The 19,684-nt window shown below is 49.2% G+C and overlaps 1 protein-coding gene across 17 annotated transcripts in view; it reads right to left on the minus strand.

Moving 5' to 3' along the window:
• AZIN2 (antizyme inhibitor 2) overlaps positions 1 to 19,435 on the minus strand; it is a 90,267-nt gene extending 70,832 nt beyond the window's left edge. For 4 of the 17 annotated variants that reach the window (XM_054538214.2, XM_024251558.3, XM_063713537.1 and 1 more), the window contains exons 1-9: positions 19,296 to 19,435; positions 19,082 to 19,202; positions 18,237 to 18,413; positions 16,471 to 16,644; positions 8,385 to 8,557; positions 7,193 to 7,327; positions 5,897 to 6,062; positions 3,639 to 3,801; positions 2,327 to 2,439 (exon numbers count right to left, since the gene is read on the minus strand). In XM_054538214.2, coding sequence (XP_054394189.1) covers positions 2,327 to 2,439; positions 3,639 to 3,801; positions 5,897 to 6,062; positions 7,193 to 7,327; positions 8,385 to 8,557; positions 16,471 to 16,644; positions 18,237 to 18,341 — 1,029 coding nt within the window. In that variant the 5' untranslated portion in view covers positions 18,342 to 18,413; positions 19,082 to 19,202; positions 19,296 to 19,435. Of the gene's footprint in view, positions 1 to 2,326; positions 2,440 to 3,638; positions 3,802 to 5,896; positions 6,063 to 7,192; positions 7,328 to 8,384; positions 8,558 to 16,470; positions 16,645 to 18,236; positions 18,414 to 18,777; positions 18,990 to 19,081 lie in introns of all 17 variants that reach the window. The other 13 variants (XM_054538215.1, XM_054538211.2, XM_063713538.1 and 10 more) reach the window with 11 other exon arrangements.
• Positions 19,436 to 19,684: the final 249 nt, after the last annotated feature.

The following is a 19,684-nucleotide window of genomic DNA, read 5'->3' on the forward strand; positions in this document are numbered from 1 at the left end:
GAGTGTTGAGAGTACCGCTTTGAGAGTACTGAATTATTTGCTGAATTTATAAAAATAAAAACCAAAAAGAAATACAAAAAAAGGGCCAAGCATGGTGCAATAAGAAGTATATCTTGAGCCAAGGATTATGTACTTTTTTCTTTTCTTTTCTTTTTCTTTTTTTTTTTTTTTTTGAGACAGAGTCTTACTCTGTCGCCCAGGCTAGAGTGCAATGGCACAGTCTCGGCTCACCACAACCTCCGCCTCCCAGGCTCAGGTTACTCTTCTGCCTCAGCCTCCCAAGTAGCTGGGATCACAGGCATGTGCCATCATGCCCAGCTAATTTTTGGATTTTTAGTAGAGACAGGGTTTCACCATGTTGGCTAGACTGGTCTCGAACTCCTGACTTCAGGTCATCCAACCACCTCTGCCTCCCAAAGTGCTGAGATTACAGGCTTGAGCCACCACGCCTGGCCTCAAACAACTTTTTATACCCAGGTCTAAACACAAAGTCCCTGGGAAGGAAGAGCAGATATGCAAAGAAAGATGCCAAAACTATTATACTTGTAAGGGGACCTTCTTTGGGAAAGAAGGTGCAGATACCCCCAGCCAGGCTGAATCCCTCTGACACACACTCCCAGCACCACAGGAGTTAACTTATTATGTGTATTGTCATCTATGCAATGTCTGATTCCACCGCCAGGCTGTGGGCCCCACTCTGGAGGCACTCACATGGCCAAACTTGAAAAGCAGTGAAGAACCTAAAGGAAGAAACCGCAGCATCATCCAGGGGAGGAACAGCACAGACCACAAATAGAGTCAAACATCCCAGTGCCCAAGTCAGGAATGCCAACTAGAGATCAGCCAAAGCAGAGATCCCGGTGGGGGGCGTGGCAGTGGGCTGGGACCATCATCTCCTCTTCCGAGGAGCCGATGAAGGGAGTGGAGTGGGTGAGAGCCAGCATGCAACAGGAAGACGAGGACTGGAGAGGTAGAGTAACGGGGACTCAGCAGCTGCCCGCTCTGTAACCTGGCTGGCCTGGTCCCTTCTCAGTGCAGTAGGATGTGGGCTACCACAAGAACGCAGGCAATGCTAGTGCGTCAGAGTAGAGAGCTCACCATTCCTCAGCACCTTGGGGAGGCCTACTCTGACCAGCAGATGTAACCACATTTAACCATGGAGTGAGGCTCCATCAAGCACATCTAGGGTGCCCGGGTACCTGGAGGAGGGAGAGAGGGAGAGAGGGGTTCCCTAGGCTAGCACAGGGATAAGGGGCAGAAAGAGCCAAAAAGCGGAGTTGATTTTAAAGACCCCTCTGATTGACTCTTGAAAAACTGGATAGGATGGGAAGGAAAGGAAAAACATACTGAGTGCTAGTTAGGCACTTCAAGGCATGTAAGGAAAGTTTCCTTCCAGGAAGAGGGGCTGCACAAAGGTCAAGAGATGGGAAGAGGCCGGGTGCGGCGGCTTGTGCCTGTAATCCCAGCACTTTGGGAGGCCAAGGTGGGTGGATGATTTGAGGTCAAGAGTTATAGACCAGCCTGGACAACATGGTTGAAACCCCGCCTCTACTAAAAATACAAAAATTAGCCGGGCATAGTGGCGGGTGCCTATAGTCCCACCTACTTGGGAGGCTGAGGCAGGAGAATCACTTGAACCCAGGAGGTGGAGGTTGCAGTGAGCCGAGATCACGCCACTGCACTCCAGCCTGGGTGACGGAGTAAGACTCCATCTCAAAAAAAAAAAAGAGAGAGAGAGATGGGAAGACACAATGGAGAGGGGAAGATACAATGATGTCTGGTTTTCTTTATCCTCTCAAAGATGCCCATTAAAAGTGCTGGAGGCCCTGGGCTGGGTTCCACAGCCTAGGAGGAATGTTTTATGTATTCCTGTTCCCCTCTTATTACAGAAAAACCTACTGTATATGAACTGTTTCTACTTCCAGGAATTTACCACAGAGCTGTAACCTCAACATATACTCACAATGATCAAAAAGAGGAAACCAAATAGCCAACCACTAGAGTTAGATTGGTTAAAATACAAAAGCATGTTGTCAAAGATCAGTTAATGGCATGGAAAGAGCTACACCCCATATAAATGGAAAAAGCAGGTTACAAAATAATATGATTCCAATGTCATGAAAAAAGTATAAGGCATTTTTTAAAATATGTAATGCTCAAAGAGTCTTTCTCTGTGTGGTGGGATTATGGGTGATAACCTTCGTCATCCTTGTTGTCTATTATCGACAATAAATGTTTGACTTTTTAAAAATTAGATAAAAACACAACAAATGTTATTGAAATACACACACACAATTGAAAACAGACCCACGTGGGGTAAGCTCACCTTCTGCAGGATGGGGATAGGGCAGATGTTGTCAAACAGGACTGAGTTGAAGATCCCATACACGCCCTCATCAAGGTGGTACACGATGGTCTTGCGGGTGGAACCATTTTCCTCTGCAGGAGGGGAGGGTTCAGAGGCAGCACAAATAGCAATGTGAGGGGGTGGTAGTGGGGCTGACACAACAGTGGGCTCAGTAAGGAAGCAAAATGGCTGCCGATTCCTCAACCATGAGGCGAGGCCTACAACAAAAGCCATCAACAGCCATACTTCCAATGACATGGGTTCACTGCTGTGTTGGGAACACTCACCCTTGCAGCCAAGCAACCTGCCCAGGATGCACTCCCCTGCTTGCATCTGAGCCCCTAGGTGCCCCAGCAAAGGCAGAAGAGCAGCCCACCCAAACTCAAGACCCCAAAAGGTTAAGCCACTTGCTCAGAGGCACATGATAGGGCACTGGATGAGCCAGAATGAGAAGCCAGGTCTCTTGATTGGATCAGACGAGACAATACCCCAGGTCTATAAAGGAAGCCAGAAGAATGCCACACACGAACACAGGACATTGTACCTGGAGCCCACCACCCTTCACATGAATTCTCTCCGGGGAAGAGCGCACAGTCCTGAGGCTCCCCTGCATGAGGGTCCCAGAGCAGAGGGCAAAGCCTCAAGATCAGAGTCCCTGACACCTGTCACTCACAGGCTGCTATCCCTGACCTATCTGGAAGGGCAGGTAAGAGCACTGATGTTAGTGATGTGGGCCCAGAAGCTCTGAGTCAGCCTAACCTGAACTTGAATCCCCACACTGCCCCTTATCAGCCATGTGACCTTGGGCTAATGACTCAGCCTCCCCCTGCCTATGTTGTCATCTGTAAAGTGGACTCAAACAAATATAAGCTGTCATTAATTATTTTCATTATATTATGAGAAGCAGTAGGGTGAGTAGGAGCCTGTATTTTGGAGAGGAGACAGACGTGGGGTCAAATGCAGGCTCTTACTAGCTATTAAGCAGTTCACTCGTATTCTCTTTGGCTCTCGGTTTCCTCATCTGTAAAATGGGGTCAACAGAGTATCTATTCTCTCTAAGGTTGTTTTGCTCTCAATCTTCACAAAATATTAACACGCCTAAGAAAAAAGATGCTAAATAAATGTCTTGGGGTGGGGCGACTTAACTGAAAGTTTCCCTAAAGCAAGAACCCATTCATTCTCCAGATTCCCCCATCCTCTGCCACTGGGTCTAAAACCAGATCCTGCTCAGCCAACCATTATCTCCAGCTTCAGGGGGAGAACAGGGCTCCGCTGCCCACCTGGCACCTACCCTCCCTGCCAGGCTGGTCCAGCAGAACCTCCTTCTTGGCAGTGATGCTGACTGCCACAGTGAAGGCCGAAGTCACGTAGTAGCGCCCCAGCTCAGCAAAGATGTCCACGCCACAGCCCTCTGGGAAGTACAGGTCCAAGGCTGAGTTGATCATGGAAGCAATCTGGTAGGAGGAGAATGGGGAGACAATTATGTGTTTGAAATGTGGGCTTTATGCTGAAGACTTGCTACAGCTCCAAGTCTATTTCTTGAAAGCTGCTTTGATTTCCGGAAGAAGGATTTGGCAGCTGCTAAGGCCCCAGCTGGTAACTGTGGACAGCTGGCCAAGAAAGTAGGAGGGGGACAGAGCTGGGTAGAGAGACTCGTGCTTGTGTAAATCACCCTCCTCCATGGCCCCACAATGGGAAGGAGTCCTCTTCATATCACACTTGGTACTCAGATTCCAGAAGCCCTGATGTGGATCTTTCTTTCATAAATAACCAGTTTGTTAAATACAGTTGACCCTTGAACAACACAGGTTTGAACTGTGTGGGTCCACTTATACATGGATTTTCTTCTGCCTCTGCCACACTGAGACAGCAAGACCAAGCCCTCCTCTTCCTGCTCCTCCTCCACAGCTTTCTCAACTTGAAGACAATGAGGACAAAGACCTTTATGATGATCCACTTCCACTTAATGAATAGTAAATACATTTTCCCTTCCTTATAATTTTCTTAATAATATTTTATTTCTGGCCAGGCATGTTGGCTCATGCCTGTAATCCCAGAACTTTGGGAGGCTGAGGTGGGCAGATCACTCGAGGTCAGGGGTTCGAGACCAGCCTGGCCAACATGGTGAAACCCCGTCTCTACTAAAAATACAAAAAGTAGCTAAGCATGGTGGCTTGCACCTGTAATCCTAGCTACCTGGGAGGCTGAGACACGAGAATCGCTTGAATCCGCGAGGCAGAGGTTGCAGTGAGCCAAGATCATGCCACTGCACTCCCTCCTGGGTGATACAGTGAGACTCTGTCTCAAAAAAAAAAAAAATTATTTCCTCTTGCTTACTTTATTGTAAGAATGCAGTATATAATACATATCACACATAAAATATCTGTTAATCGGCTGTTTATGTTATCAGTAAGGCTTCTTGTCAACAGTAGTCTATAGTAGCTAAGTTTTGGGGGAATCAAAAGTTACATGCAGATTTTTGAGTGTGTAGGGGGTCGGTGCTCCTAAGCCCTGCATTGTTCAAAGGTCAACTGTAATACACTTGATTACAGAAAATTCAGAAAATACAGAAAAGGAAAAAGAAGATAAAAGTCACTCCTAATTCTATCACCTAGATGAATCTAATTATTGTTAACTTTTTGGAGTAGTGTCTTTAATTATTTTTTATACAAATGCTGTTTTTTATTATAACCATGATAGGTCTCTGTATATGTTTTTAGAACCTGTTTTACTTAATAGACTGTGAATGACCTCCCCACATTAAGTAAGGGTTTTCATCAAAAGACTGTACCATAATTTAACCAGTCCTGAGTATTAGATGGACCAGGAAAGTCCACTGGACTTCTGTTATGAACAAAGCTAAAACAGTCATCTTTGAGGCAAATTCTTTGAGACTATCCCAAATTATTTCTGTAAGGTCAATTCCTAGATGTTGGTATTCCCGAAGGAGGCGCCTTCCAGGAAGAGGCGACCTCTAGTGGTTGGAGTGGGAACTGCTAGGACACATTTTTCTTGACTTCACCTCACAGTGGGTAAGGAAAAGGGAATGGAGGAGGAGAATGGACAGGGAGCAGACCAAAGGTTGGTTTTCCTTTCCCTGCCTTCCCACCCGATTTCTCATCAGCCCACCTGAGGGTGAAGAGGCCTATCCCACCCCTTAAAGTGCCTTATGACTTCTGTAAATGTGTCCTGGTTATGCCTCCAATTGGCTGGTGAAGTGCATGGCAGGCAGAACCAGGTTCTGCTTTGGACTCAGAAAATGATGTAACCTCTGTGAGCCTCGGCTTGCTCAGCTGTAGCACAGAGTTAATAAGTAGTGAGATCGGCCAGGTGGCTTTGGGCTCAGGAAGCGACGTAACCTCTGTGAGCCTTGGCTTGCTCAGCTGTAGCACAGGGTTAATAAGCAGTGAGATCACCCAGGTAAGCACCAACCACTGCACGCGGTGCATAGGACCCACGCACAGTGGTCTCCCTCTGATCATCTAATCCCTCCCTATCCTACCGCCCCCCCCATAGAGCCCAGCACGACACTCCCAGCTCCAGGGTTACCTCTTCAAATCTCACTTTAGCCCCTTCTGTGCCAGGGAAGCCGCCACCAAGGTCCAGAATGTGCATCTTGTGACCCAGCTCAGTGCCCATTTCAAACACGAGCCGGGCATCTGCGATGGACTGAGCGTAGGCCTGAGGGTCAGGACAGCCACTGCCAATGTGAAAACTGGGAAGAGAGGAAGAGCCTCAGCTGACATGCAGGGCTCCAAGTGCCACCACCTGAGCCCCAGCCAAGAGTGACGTTGGGTGGGCGCAAGAGACATTGTGCCCATTTTACAGATGCAGCGACTGAGGGCCTGAAATGTTAAATGGGTTGCCAAGGGCCATATGGCAAAGAAGGAGTGGACAGGAGGCGCGATCCAAGGTCTCCTGGCACTTGGTGCTCCTCCCATCCCTCCTTCTGGGATGAGAGCCAGGACCCCCAAGTCAACCAGATCTGGCTGTGCCTCCCAGTCAGCAGGGTGGCCTTGGCAGCTTACTCAGCTTTGTTTTAGTTTCCCCACCTATAATGCGGGGACAAGACCCGCACCACACAAGGCTGAGAGAATGTGCATGAAGCACTTAGCACAGCACCTGGCACATCCTAAGTACAGAATAAACGAAGCCCTATATTAGGTAGTTCATTGTTCATTAGGTAGTTCATTATTACTCCTTCCATATTCCTGTAAGAAAAGAGGCACACAGCTGGGTGCAGTGGCTCACACCTGTAATCCCAGCACTTTGGGAGGCCAAGGCAAAAGGACTGCTTGAGCCCAAGAGTTTGAGACCAGCCTGAGCAATAAAGTGAGACCCCATCTCTACAACAAATAAAAATTAGTCAGTTGTGGTAATGCACGCCTGTGGTCGCAGCTATTTGGGAGGCTGAGGCGGGAGAGAGAAATGCTTGAGCCTGGGAGCTCAAGGCTGCAGAAAGCCATGATCATGCCACTGCACTCCAGCCTAGGTGACAGAGTGAAACCCTATCTCAAAAACAAAAAAAAAGAAAGAAAGAAAAGAAAAGAGGCCCCTCAAGAGTGTAGCTGCAAAACTTTTGTCCTACAGGCTGGTAAGACTCCCTCAAAGCCAGGTCTCTGGATGGAAATTCCTGGGACAAGAACTTCTGGGGACCCTGGGGCTGGGGAAGGGGCCCTTACAAACTTCCTTTTCAAACAGAGGAAATTCTCAAATGGTAGAATTCCAGGCCCAGGGACAGGCCCTACTGGGAGGCCCTGGGGAAGGTCTCATATAGAATTAATTCCTGGGAAAGAGGCAGGGAGCCTGGTGTGGGAGGGGATGGCAGGGGTTCCCAGTGCTCACCTCACACCCACCACCTCCACGTGGCTCTTCTTCGCATTTTCAAGCAGGTGTCTGCAGGATTTCAGTGACACTCCAAACTTTAGGCTCAGGCGGCTCAGGGAGTGGGAGTCATCGGTAGCAATGCACAGAACCATCCTGATGAGACATGCAGTGCCCCTCTGCTGGACAAACCCTGTCGCCCCGCCCCAGCCACATCTCTCAATCAAGGGCTGTGAGCTACATGGCTCAGAGTCACCCAACCCCGCAGGCTCCCTGACCCCTCCCTCTCCCTACACAGCCAATCAACCTTCAAATCCTGTCCAATCCATTCCCTAAATGTCCCTGGACCCATTTCTGCAGCACCTGCCCTGGTCCAGACCTCACCAACTCTCCTGGGGCAGCTCCAGTCCCTTCAAATCAGTCTCCACACCAGTAAGAGCTTTCAAACTTGTCATGTATGAGAGGAACCATTTTTAAACAAAGCCTTAAGGAGAACCCATTAATATGATGGAAGCTGCTTTGGATGGACTAGAGTGGCCCATCACCTGGCCCCCCCTTCACCCCAAGGCCCCTACTGGGAAGCCCAAGGGTGTCCAGTAATCGTGTAAAAGGCACAGCCAGAGCAAAACGTCCAGGCCTGACCCCTTCGAAAGTCCATTTGCATCGGGTCCCCACCCCTGACCAGGATCTCCTTCACCCCCTGCACATAGCATGTGGCAGCCACACTAAGTTTCTGCTTACGCTTGAATGGCCCATGCTGTTTCCAACCTCAATGCATTTGCTTACACAGTTCACTATTTATGCCCTCTCCAAATTCTATTCGTTCCTCAAGGCCTGCTTCAAATGCCACTTCCTCCGTGGAGCCTTCCTGACCACTCCCTCGACTCTCTCAAGCCAGTGACTTTGGTCTCCATAACACATGAGTCTCACTCTGCCTAGGGCTTTAACCAGTTATTTCTGCCTTTGTTCTAGCTAGACCCTAGCATCCTGGGTTCAGTCCAGGAGTACCTGCCCCAACCTCCTGCAACTGTGGCTGGGTCCAGGACAGAGTGACCTGCCCCAGCTCCACCCCCTCACCTCACCCCCACCTTCACTCTCAAGCCCAGCCTTCCCACAGCCCAGCCTCCCCTCAGCCCAGCCTCCCCACAGCCCAGCCTCCCCACAGCCCAGGCTCCCCACAGCCCAGCCTCCCCATGAGTGGTTCTCAGCTTACTTGGCACTGGGGTGGCTCTTTACCACCTTTGCCAGCTCCATCTCATTGTCAAAGCTCAGCAGCCGGATCCCATGCTTGGCAGCATATTTGATCTGTGCAATTTGCTTACAGGGGTTGGCGCAGATGATCTTACTGGCAGGGACTCCAATATGCTGGACCAACTCCATCTCTGCCTATGGGGCCCCAAAGGTAGTGGTAAGGAGGCACCAGGGCCTGCTGGCCCATGGAGCCCAAGGAAGCACAGATGAGGGCAAAGTCATAGCTATGCATAGGGAGGCCCATAACAGTGGGCCTTGCTCTAAGACAACAGATACATAGAAATCAGGACTTACATGGATTCACCATTCTTTGATAAGCAGGGCTGCCGTGTACAGCCATGCAGGTGGTGCACTGAAAAATCCTGGGGGTGGGGAGTTCCCATTCAGAATGAATACAGAGTAGATTTGTATATTTATTATAACTTCCTGGCAGTAAAGCATCTCATTCTAAGAAAATCAGTATATTTATTATAACCATTAAGTGTCTTAAGGAAAGGGTACATTTTCTAATTTACACAAAGGCATTATATGGACTCATGGTAGCCCTGATAACAGGCTTCTGACACATTTTCCTGGCAAATTTAAATGTTTAAATATTACTTGGAAAACAGTATGGAGGTTCCTCAAAAAAAAACCTAAAAATAGGACAGGGCACAGTGGCTCACACCTGTAACCCCAACACTTTGGGAGGCTGAGGTGGGCAGATCACTTGAGGCCAGGAGCTTGAAACCAGACTGGGAAACATGGCAAAACCCCATCTCTACTAAAAATACAAAAATTAGCCAGGCTTGGTAGTGCATGCCTGTAGTTCCAGCTACTCAGGAGGCTGAGGCAGGAGAATCACTTGAACCCAGGAGGCAGAGGCTGGAGTGAGCCGAGATCGCATCACTGCATTCTAGCCTGGGTGACAGAGCCAGACTCCATCTCAAAAAATAGAACTACCAACTACCATATGATCCAGAAATCCAATACTGGGTATACATCCAAAGGAAAGGAAATCAATATGTAGAAGAGATATATCTGCACTCCCATGTTCAATGCGGCATTATCCACAATCGCCAAGATATGCAAGCCACCTAAGTGTCCATCACAGATGAACAGATAAAGAAAATGTGGTCCACATACACAATGGGATATTATTCAACCTTAAAAATGCAGGAAATCCTGTCATTTGCAGCAACATGGATGAGCCTGAAGGACATTATGTTAAGTGAAATAAGCCAGGCACAGAAAGACAAACATGCGTGATCTCACTTATATGTGGAATCTAAAAATGTCAAACTCAGAGAAGCAGCATAGAATGGTGGTTGCCAAGGGCTGGGGTCAATGGCGAGGGGGCAGTGGGAAGAAGTTGGTCAAAGGATACAAAGTTTTAGTCAGGAGAATTAAGTTCAAGAGATCTAATGTATATCGTGGTGACTATAGTTAATAACAATATATGGTACACTTGGAAATTGCTAAGAGAATAGACCTTAGGGGTTCTCACCACAAAAAAATAAGTATGTGAGTTAATGCCTAATTAGCTTGTTAACCATTCCACAACATATACATATATCAAAACATCATATTGTATACCATAAATATATACAATTTTTGTCAACTTAATAAATAACAAAAATACTGCTGGTTTATTAGAAAGTCCACCAGACCAAGGGTCTTTTGGACAGAGATCACCCCACTCCAAAGGCCTACTCTGTGCACCGCCCTGTGCTGGGTGTGCAGGGTGTGCTGGCTCAGCCCTGCTCCTCTTGGGGCCTCCTCCTCATCCCCTTTACTCTAGAACATGTGGGCACCTGATTGCTGCATTAATGATACGAACAAATGATGATGATGATGATGATGACAAAGATCATGATGGTGATGACGACAGCAACTGTGTTCATTCAGCACCTGCCACAAGCAGGCCCTGAATTAGATGGTTTATGTCGGGTGTTAGCATACTTTTTCTATAAAGAACCAGAATAAATATTTTAGGCTTTGCGAGCCACACAGTCTTTGTCACAACTTCTCAACTGCCTTTGTAGCACCAGAACAGCCACAGCCAAAGCATAATTGAATGAATGTGGCTGTGAGTCAATAAAACTTCATAAAATTAGGTGGAGGGCTGGATTTGGCCTTCCGTCCGTAGTTTGCCAGCCCCTACCTTGGATTCACCCTTTTATTCAGTCCTTGCCAATAACCCATTCAGATGGGTATTAGCTCCAATCTACAGAGAAGGAAACTGATGCTCAGAAGGGCTACGCAGCAAATAGGTGGCAGAACGAACTTTCGAACTCAAGCCTGACTCTCCACGAATAAACAAGAGAAGAGAGAGCCAGTTCTCAAACATGGTGAGAGGCATAAGAGCCATTTTTAGCCATCCTGATTTTGTAATAAGACTCTAATTTTAATTTAGCAAATTTTCAGCACTAGATATTTATAAGCATTATTTCATTTAATCCCAATGACTATGCTATGAAATATTTACTGGCTACATTTTATGGAGGACAAAATTGAGTTCAGCGAGGTCCACCTGTCTGTGGTGACACAGCCAACCAGTAGCAGAATGGGACACAAAGGTCAAGCTCCAAAGCTGGGCTTGCTGCCACCACAGCTTGCTTCCCAGGGGCAGATGTGGCCTACCCCGAATCTGAGTGGATGTGGACCTGTGTTTTTGTTCCCTGCCTCACCACATGAGGTGAGAGGAAGAAGCAGTGTAAGCACTTTGGGGACCTGTGATTGAGCTTTGATTATAATTTTTTAATTTTTTTAATATATATATATATTTTAAATAGAGACAGGGTCTCACTACATTGCCCAGGCTGGTTTCGAACTCCTGGGCTCAAGCAGTCCTCCTGCCTTGGCCTCCCAGAGTGCTGGGATTACAGCTGTGAGCCAAGGCACTCAGCCTAATTATAAATATGTAAATAAGTGTTGTCATTCATTGAAGGCATATCCTATGCCAGTCACTGCATTAAGTATTTTATATACATTCTCATTTAACCTTACTAATAATCTTATAAGGTAGGGAACAGAGGCTCAGGGACGCTACGTGATTTGTCCAAAGTCACACAGCTTCTAAGTGGCACAGATGGGATTCTAACTGTCAGATCTTAGCACACCAGCTCTTAACCTCACTGCTGTAATGGGGAATGCAACCTCAATGCTGCACTGATGGGTATTTTTGAGCATCTATTGAGTTGCCAGGCTCTGTGACAGGTGTTAATAAAACAAGTGGTGACTAAAGCACATAGGGTCTCTGAGACCATGGAGCTTTCAGGTTGGTGGGGAAGACAGGCAGGGCAGTCCCAAATGAGTGCTGAATAATGATGGAATTACAAGTGGTTAAGAGCTGGGAAGAAAAAGTACATGCTGCAAGAGACCTGGGTGTGAGGGGCAAAGGACAACCTCAGGGTCAGATATTTAAACTGAGCCCTGCAGGAGGCCTCAGCCAGGCCAAGAGGGAAGGAAAGAATCTAAGAATGTTTCCAGTAGAGGAAATGGTCTGTGCAGAGGTTCTGAGGCAAGCAGTGCTGAGCACTTCAGCCTGATCAAGGAACAGAGAATGCTGGAGTGGCTCAAGAAGAGCAAGTTAGTGCAGTGAGGATGATGAGGTCAGAGGGAGGGGGCAGAGCTGCCAAGGAAACGTGTTTTACCCTGCATGTGATGGGAAAGAGTCTAAACGGTTGGGAAGGGAAACGACATGGTCAGATTTGCATTTTAAATACAAGGTCTACATGCCTATCTGGCTACCTGAGGGAGGGCCCAAGGGGATTCTGGGGGAATAGACTGTGATAGTGGCTATCACCATTGCCCCGGGGGAGATGACAGAGCCAGCTCCAGAAAAGTGGGGAGATGTGTTCTGGAGGCGGGACTGGCAAGCTGGGTGATAGATTGCGTGTGGTGATGAGGAGGAGGAAGTCAGAGGGAACTCCCACACCCAGCAGACTGAGGGGGCCCTTCATGAGGGGGAAGGCGGACATCAGGAGCGCATTTGAACATGCCGGGTTCCAGGCATCTCCTCGTATCAAGTCAACTGGATATATAGGTCTGAGCTGGAGATTAAAATGTGGGAAGCAGTTGCATATTGATGGTATTGAAAGCCATGGGAGAAGATAACCCTTCTTCTGAGAAGAAGGAGGGTTTACAAGACAGAGAGGCCTAGGAATTCAGAAGAACGCTACCATTTAGACAGTGGCAGAAGATGGGGAGAGATGGCGCCCAGGACCTGCAGAGGTGAGGATGGAGAACGTTTCCAGGGGATGGAGAACAATATGCAGATTAGAAAGCTATTCCTGTAAATGCAAATCTGGTCTGACAGCAAGACTTGTGTCTGGACAGGAAGGAGCTGTCTCAGCTGTAAGAAGTGCCTGATGAAGTGGGGTCAAAGCAGTGTTCTCTTTCATCTTATACACTTCTGAAGCCTTTAAAAGTAGGACCATACGTTACTGTGGAGTCTTTTTTTTTTTTAAAGAATGCATTGCCGGCCAGGTGTGGTGGCTCATGCATGTAGTCCCAGCACTTTGGGAGGCCGAGGCAGGTGGATCTTGAGGTCAGGAGTTTGAGACCAGCCTGGCCAACATGGTAAAACCCCGTCTCTACTAAAGAAACAAAAAATTAGCCAGGCATGGTGGTAGGCACCTGTAATCCCAGCTGCTCGGGAGGCTGAGGCAGGAGAATCGCTTGAACCTGGGAGGCAGAGGTTGCAGTGAACTGAGATCACGCCACTGCACTCCAGCCTGGGCAACAGAGCAAGACTCCATCTCAAAAAAAAAACAAACCATATATATATATGGCTAGGCGCAGTGGCTTATGCCTGTAATCTCAGTACTTTGGGAGGCCGAGGCGGGTGGATCACCTGAGGTTGGGAGTTCAAGATCAGCCTGACCAACATGGAGAAACCCCATCTCTACTAAAAATACAAAATTAGCCGGGCATCGTGACGCATGCCTGTAATCCCAGCTGCTCGGGAGGCTGAGGCAGGAGAATCGCTTGAACCTGGGAGGCAGAGGTTGCAGTGAGCTGAGATCATGCCACTGCACTCCAGCCTGGGCAACAGAGCAAGACTCCGTTTCAAAAAAAAAAAAATACTATATATCCACCAAAACCATCCTGGTGATTATCTATGGAGACATAAAGCTGATGTCCTAGTTTCTTTTGGGGTGGATGAATCAATGCATTATTTGATATGTATTATTAGTTTGCAATCCATGTTTAAAGTAAAGTGCTCACTGGATCCTGCAGATCATTGGGGATGTTGGTAAGAGAAAATTCTTTGGGGTAGTGAAAGTGGAGGCTGGGAAGCAATGGCCTAAGGAAGGAGTGCTGAAGGAAAGAAAAAATGGGGGTGGACAGGCAAGTGCAGACAACTTGGTTGAGTTTGGTCACGAAAAGAGAGCAAGGGATTGGACTGGAAGAGGATGTGGTGTCCAGCAAAGGCTTTTTAAGATGGGAGGATGCTGAGGGAGACATAAAGAGAGGGCAAGGGATTGGGGCAGGAGAGATGACACAGTGGTCCTCGGGCAGGTGGCTGGGTAGACCAGAGTCCCCGAGCAAGCCGTGGTCCTGGCCCCTGTCCAATGCGTGTCTGTCTGCACATCCAGCCCTAGCTCATGCCAGGCCCTTGGTCAGTGTCCACTAAGGCACAACGCCGTTAAGCATGGCCACCCACTACAGACGACCAGAAGAGGGCAGCCTTGGCCTTCCAAGAAAAGCTGTAAGTGCAGGAGCCACCTCTCCAGAAGTGTACCAAAGGGTCTGTGTGATCCCATCACAGGGAGGGGGCTTAAGTCTCTCCTCGCCCCTGCAGTTGGCTGAGGGCATCCATCACTGGCTGAATCCCAGCTCAGCTATCCTCTCCCCAGCAACCTTGGAAAAAACAGAGTCAAAGACAACTCAGCAGGACTCAAGCTGCCACCACCCTGGTGCGGAACCTCCATCTCTCATTTCCTTATACGTTAAATGTGTCCTCACCAGGCTATGGTCAGAATCCCCCCAAAAAAAAATAATTACCTCACAGGGCTGTTGTGAGAATAAAATGAGATCATGTACAGAAAACGCCTGGCAAAGTGCCTGACACAACAGACGCACTGAGCAAAGGGCAGATGCTTCTCCAGTCCCCGCTGTCATCAAGGTCTCTCTCAGCCTTAACACCTCACTCTGCCCTTTCTTTTAGAGAACCAAGCACCTCCCCCTGGGGTTCCTGAAGCAGAAAACTCTAGGCAGTGGGGTTTGGTCCTGTTCTTCACCCTAGACCTCAGGGACTGAAAGGCCTCATCCCACGTGGAGGCCCAGGGCACTGCAGGAAGAACTGAGAAACGAGGACGTCCCAGCTCTGCTACCCACAAATGGCTGACCCCATGGTTTCCTCAACTGTAGAATGGCAGTCTCTCCCCCTGTGTGCCTCTAGAGCTTCATGGAAGACATGCACAAAACAAGGTGTGCAAAGCATGAACTAACCCAAAGACAAGAGGAAGCACCTCATCTACCATGACAGGCGTTAACATTCGGTCCCTGCTACAGGTTAACCTGCTCATTCTGACCATCCCACCCAAGTGCACACCTCTCCCTAACCTGGAGTCGCTCCAGCCCTGTCATCCTGCCCAGGACTCCAGGAGTCCTTTCTAGAACTCTCCTCACAACACCAGCCATATTACGCAACCATTACTAACCACCAAGAAAATAGTGCTAATGACAATATCACAAAGCAGTGCCCACTGGACTTGCTCCCACCTCAGGGCCTTTGCACTTGCTGTTCCTGCTGCCTGAAATGCCCTTTCCCTGGTTATCCACCTGGCTTGATCCCTTGGCTCTTTTGGGTCTGTATTTAAATCTCAGTGAACCATTCCCTGGTCAAACTATCTAAAAGTACAATCCTCTCTCCCAACATTCCTTACTTCCCTTTCCTGCTTTCTCTCTACAGCATTTTCCATCTAAAATACTAAATATTTTCATTATTTCATCTGTTTTTTTTTTTTTTTTTTTGTAAACAAGCTCCATGAAGGAAGGGCTTTTGTTGTTTTATTTTGTTCACTGCCAAATCCCCACCTAGAATCAACGCTTGGCCTCAGAAGAGATGCCCAATTAATATTTGCTGAATCAATAAATGAGATACTTTCAGCTCTACTTAGTTGAAACTTTATAGCTTAAATGCTTTTATCTAGCAAGGACAGAATAGAAATAAATAAACTAAGCATTCAACACAAGAACAGCAGTCTATCAATTCTGTATTGCTAGCCCTGCCTACCACAGTGACTACCACACTGTAGGAGTTCAGTAGATACTGAATGACAGTAGATAAGTAAAGTTAATTTAAAGTGGCCATGCGCGGTGGCTCACACCTGTAAACCCAGCACTTTAGGAGGCTGAGGCGGGTGGATCACCTGAGGTCAGGAGTTTGAGATCAGCCTGGCCAACATGCTGAAAGCCTATCTCTACTGAAAATACAAAAAAATTAGCCAGGTATGGTGGTGTGCGCCTATAATTCCATCTACTCGGAAGGCTGGGGGCAGGAGAATCACTTGAACCCAGGAGGCGAAGGTTGCAGTGAGCCAAGATGGCACCACTGCACTCCAGCCTGAAAATGAAAAAAATAAATCTAAAGAGAGCAGGAGGGAATGAAGACAACAGCAGAAATCAAATTAGAAAGACAGAATTGGTGGCAACAACAAAACTACAAGGACTAGTTAAGAAAATGCACCGTCACACATTATTATGATTATAAAAGGAAAAAGAAAAGAAACCAACAATATGGAGACGCTTTCGTTTTGTTTTAATTAGAAGAACATCATGTATAGCTCTGTGCCAAACAAATTTGCAAATCTCCATTAAAAAGATGAGCTTTCTACCAGGGACAAAGAAGATTCCAATCTGGAACTTCAAGGCTGACAAATTCCATGCTCGTTTCTCCCTCCCTCATCCCTTGAGACCCCTCCTGAGTGGGTGGTCTTCCCAGAGGGCAAAGACCAACTGCAGGTACCTCTTGCTCCCCAGAGCCCACCTGCACTAGCCTGGCCATGTGTGTGTTCAGTGGGCATGGAGGGTCAGCGCACCGTGGGGGCAGGGCTCACCTTGTTGGCACAGCTAAAGCCCAGCCCCAGCTGGGCCAGAACCTTCAGCACACCTGGGCTGCTGTTGCACTTGACAGCGTAAAAGGGCCGGACTCGTGGCAGGCACTTCAGAAAGCAAAAGTGCTTCCTCACTATGGCACCCAGGTCAGCCACGAAGAAGGCAGCTACCTGGTCCTGAATGACAACAAGTGGATGAATGTGAGACCCCATCCAGCTCGTACCCTGTGCATGCCATCCATCATCCTTCCAAGTACCTGACCCAGGTTCAGTTCTGGCCACAGAGCTACCCTGCTGTTAAGTTTTCTGGGCCTCCCCAAGCCTACAGGACAGAAGGCAAACTCCTCAGCCTGGCATTCAAGGCTGTGATCTAGCCCCAACCCCTCCCCTCAATGCAGCTAAAACTCCAGCTGTAGGCTGGATCATTTTCCCGCCTTCAAACCTTTGTTCCCACCATGCCCTGCAGAATACCCTCCCCATTCCTGTGTCTGGCAAAATCCTTAAAGTTTCACTCAAATACCACCCTCCCCAAACCAATAAGGCAACTCTGCTTTTAAATGCTCCCACTGCATTTGCATATGCTTCCAAGGTATCAGAACTGCATATGCATCCGTCCATTCTAGAAAAGGGTAAACTCCCTAAAGGCAGAAGCTATGACCTACAGCTCACTACCTTCCAAACACAGGTGCTCGATGAAGCCTTAAGCTAGTCCCACTGACACTGCAACCTATCCCTATGGACAACTGTTCATTGCAGATGTGCTAAAGGCCAAACGTGTATGAGACTGTGGGTGAGACCACATTACTTAAATGTGGAAGGGACCCTTCCAGAGTTCCTTCCCTGGGACTAAGTTTTCCTTTCATGCAACACTTTTTTACTCATGCCCACTTGGTGCCAAACGTTATGCTAAGGGACAGAGATAACCAAACAGTACTGTTGCTCTGAAGGAGCTTGGGTCTGGAAGAAAAGGAACCCCTTAAGTACTTACAAGTCCATTCAGCAGATGTTAGATGGCAGTTTCTACAAGGTGCAATGTGGGGGCATGGAGAAAGAAAATACAAAATCTGCCTGGGGCGATCAGGAAAAGGCAACACTGATGAGAAGCAAGGAATGACTAGAAACGGGTAAAGAGGGGAGAGGCTGAGAGAAGGATGCTGCAAGCAGAAGGAACAGCCTGGGCAAAGGCATGGTAATAGGGCACAGGGCATCACTGGGAAATGCAAATTGAGTCATTCAGCTCCAAAGGAGCATAATATATACTGTGGGGAAAGCTGGGAATGGGGCTATGGAGGCAGGGAAGCTCTGACTTGATCCTGTAGGCAGTGGGGAATTGCCAAATTCTGATTTTGAACAGGACTATCATACCTTTGGAGGGGGTGGCATGAGACAGGGAGATCAGGGGGCCTTTGGAGAGAGGAAGACTGAACTAGAAAGCGAGGTTCCACATAAGCACACTGGAGGCTTATTTAAGGAGGCAGAATTCACAGAGCTTGGTAATGCCTAGATGTGGGCGGTGAGGGAGAGCTGGCAGCAGGAGAGGAATCCCCTGTTTCTGACCTTGGAGGGCTGGGTAGAAAGGCAACATAGGAGGGGCAGGTTTGGGGGCAAGGACCAAGAATTGGGGATAAATTGAGCCCCTCTCTTGCAAACAGCAAGGATTGCGTACCAAATAAGTGAAAGGATAAGATGAGGGCCCTAGGGACCCTTCCTGAGGAGGCAGCTGATCTGTACAGGGGACCAGGGACCCACCCCCATTCCCAGCCCCTCACCGTGGCGGCCTGTGAGGCCCCCAGAGTGAGTTCCTTCAGCAGGTCTCGGGTACTGAAGCCCTCCTCCACCATCACAAAGTCCGATTCACTCAGGTAGCCAGCCATGCCTTGCAGGAGGAGCTGACGGGCTGGATGGAGCCGCTGCTGCAGCCGCCGCCTTAGAAAGTATGCAACACACTGCAGGGCGGGGGGAGATGAAGGGAACCGCTGGGGGGCCGGCTCTGCTGCCCCACTCGCCTCCCGAGGTCAGGGATCCCAATCCCGTCACAACCCGCCCCCAGCACAAGCCCGGGGTTCACTAGGCAAGGGTGGAGAAAGTCAAGAATCCCGGATTTCAGACGGAAACAAGGCACCGTATGCCCAAATGTCACTGCCTCTCCGAGTCAGTTGCCCCATCTGTAAAATGGATGAATTGTTTTGGAGAGCTTTCCCAGTTCTGAAATTCTGGATTTCAGGAAAGAGTGAGAGAGAGATGGAACAGAAAATCTGAGAAACTTGGGTGGGGAAGTTTCCAGGGCGCCCCAGTCTTGACCACGCCCACCTAGAGGGTAGCCGGTGGCCACGCCAAGGCTTCTCAGCCTAAGAGCAAGAGCTTAAGTTCGAGTCCGCTCTCTACTGCTTGACCTCGGGTACCCTCTGACCCTTTCGGAGCCGCAGTTTCCCCAATTGTAAATGGGGGCTGGACTGATCCTGACGTGCTAGAATTCTAGGCGTGCCTGGGGACGCCATGCGGTGGGTGGGGGCCGCAAGCTCCTGGGAGAGAACGGAAGGCCGAGGTTTTTTCTGTCCGAGTGGCTCCTACCGAGTGCAGGGCCGAGGTCCCCCCAACCCCCAGGGCCCCTTACCAAGCTCCGTCCTCCTTCGCGGGGGCCAGAGCCAGGCGCGCTGCTAGGGGGGGTCGCCGGTGACCTCGAAACTTGTGCAACACCCCGAGGAGGAGTGGCAGTTGCGGAGCCGAGGCCCCTGCTGACAGGAGGCAGAAGAGGCAGGGGGGCAGGTCAGCACCAGGGCGGAGGGCGTCCGCTCCCCGAGGCTCCCCAGGCCACTTTCCGCACTCGCCTTAAAACGCATTTACACGGCTTCGGCCCATAGGTCTCCCCAGCGAGTGAATCGGATCCTCGGCGCTTCCGCTCTCTCGCTCCCCCGGGCTCGGGTCCCGCGGCCTGCGCCCCGCCCGCCCAGCAGCCACCGACCCCCCGCGCCCCGCCTTCCGCCCGCCGCTCACTTATATAACCCCGCCCAGGCCCCGCCCATAGCGCCGAGGCCCTGCCTCCGCTTGGCCGTAGCCCTGGCAACCGGGTGCCGCCATCCCATTGGTCGATTCCGACATAAAGCACTCAGCTCTGCTCGTCCGTGCCGTAGTCTTCTCCCCCGGAGTCCTGGCGGTGGCTACCTCACGCTGGGAAATCAGAACTACAGGGCCGCCGCCACGCGGGTGGGACACTTAG

Source organism: Pongo abelii, chromosome 1 (assembly GCF_028885655.2).
Source record: "Pongo abelii isolate AG06213 chromosome 1, NHGRI_mPonAbe1-v2.0_pri, whole genome shotgun sequence".
Taxonomy (NCBI): Eukaryota; Metazoa; Chordata; class Mammalia; order Primates; family Hominidae; genus Pongo; species Pongo abelii.